The sequence below is a fragment of the Lactuca virosa genome, chromosome 4 (assembly GCF_052849685.1).
Source record: "Lactuca virosa cultivar CGN04683 chromosome 4, Lactuca_virosa_CGN04683_v6, whole genome shotgun sequence".
Lineage (NCBI taxonomy): Eukaryota > Viridiplantae > Streptophyta > Magnoliopsida > Asterales > Asteraceae > Lactuca > Lactuca virosa.
Window position 1 is genome coordinate 10,863,440 of NC_136429.1, and position 1,477 is coordinate 10,864,916.

The 1,477-nt window shown below is 45.0% G+C and overlaps 1 protein-coding gene across 1 annotated transcript; it reads right to left on the reverse strand.

Annotated features, from left to right (window-relative positions):
* Nucleotides 1-343: 343 nt before the first annotated feature.
* LOC145104105 (uncharacterized) lies at nt 344-937 on the reverse strand. Its single transcript, XM_079041390.1, has one exon. The coding sequence runs from the start codon at nt 935-937 to the stop codon at nt 344-346; it is 594 nt and encodes a 197-aa protein (XP_078897516.1).
* Between the last annotated feature and the right edge of the window lie 540 nt (nt 938-1,477).

Sequence of the window (1,477 nt, forward strand, 5' to 3'; positions counted from 1 at the left end):
TGTTTGCCAGTGACGGTGGCCAGTGGTTCTGCTTCTATCCACTTCGTGAAATAATTCACGGCCACTAGCAAAAATTTCATACCCCATGGCGCTGGTGGAAAGGTCCTACTATGTCAATCCCCCATTGGTGGAAAGGCCAGGGGCTGGTGATGCTGGTCAACGACATGGTCGGTTGGTTTTGGAAAGCAACGAATGCCTGGCACTCCTTGCATCTCTTGGTTAGGGCCGCAACGTCGTTGTACACGTCTGGCCAATATACCCCTAGGTGGATTATTTTGCCAGTGAGTGCTCGAGCGCCTTCATGTGTCGCCGCATCCCCCGAATGACTTTCTTCTAGGAACGTCTACCCCTCTTCCTTGGAGATGCACTTTAGCCATGGACTGAGATACCCTCTTCGGTATAGTTGGTTATCCCTGATTGAAAAATGTGACACCCTGATCTTGACTTTTTTCGCCTCCTCAGGGTCATCTGGTAGCATGCCATGGCGCAAGTAATCGACGTACGGTTTGGTCCATTTCGGTGCAGTCGATACTGTATTGACCTTTTGGTTATCGATACTTCTCTCCGGGAGGACTTCGACTAGCACTTTCTTTGTTAAGTGATCATAGGAAGTTGAGGCTAACTGGCTGAGAGCGTCCACCCTTGCATTCTTTCCCCGAGAGATTCGCTTTATGGAAAAGCTTTTGAACGTGCTGGTTAGACTTCGGACTGCGTCTAGGTATTTCTGCATCCTTGAGTCTTTAGCCTCGTACATTCCATTTACCTGGTTTGTGATAGGCAATGAATCGCGGAGGTCTGCTAGTTGCTTTGCGCCAACCTCCTTGGCGAGCCTCAGGCCTACTAGGAGTGCTTCGTACTCCGCCTCGTTGTTGGATACTTGAATGTTGAATCGCAACGCATAAGTGATATCTTCGCCTTTGGGGCTTTGAAGGATCATGCCTGCGCCTGAGCCTTCCTTACTTGACGTGTCATCAGTGTACAGCTTCCAGGGTTCCTTACAGGCTTCGTGTTGGATTTGGTGTCTAAGTTCATAACTATTTCTTGGATGTACTTGACCCGGTTGGCATGGTCCATTTGGGTTGCATGGCATCATGCATTTGGATAGACGAAAATGAGAGAAATAACACTTAAGGTTTATTAATATATTATAAGTTCTAATATATTAATAATATTATTTAATTAGTATTGATCAAGAATTAATTTGGAATTAATTAAGTGATCAAAAGAAGACTAATTAAATATATGGGTTGATTGTGTAAATCACCCATACTTGTATAGTGGGCTAATGCTCCATGGATTATCAAGTTGGGCTAAAACCCATAGGATGCTCCATGGATGCTCCATGGTGTCTTTGAACCCATGGATCATGGAAATGAAGAGCCATAACAAGTTAGGGTTTACATGGTGTAACCCTACTTATGACACACTATAATAGGAATATGTGAGCAACCAAAATCGGCCACTAGTGAGAACAAGA

Coding starts and splice junctions, on each gene's coding strand:
- LOC145104105 (XM_079041390.1), bottom strand. CDS start 937: ATGATCCTTCAAAGCCCCAAAGGCGAAGATATCACTTATGCGTTGCGA.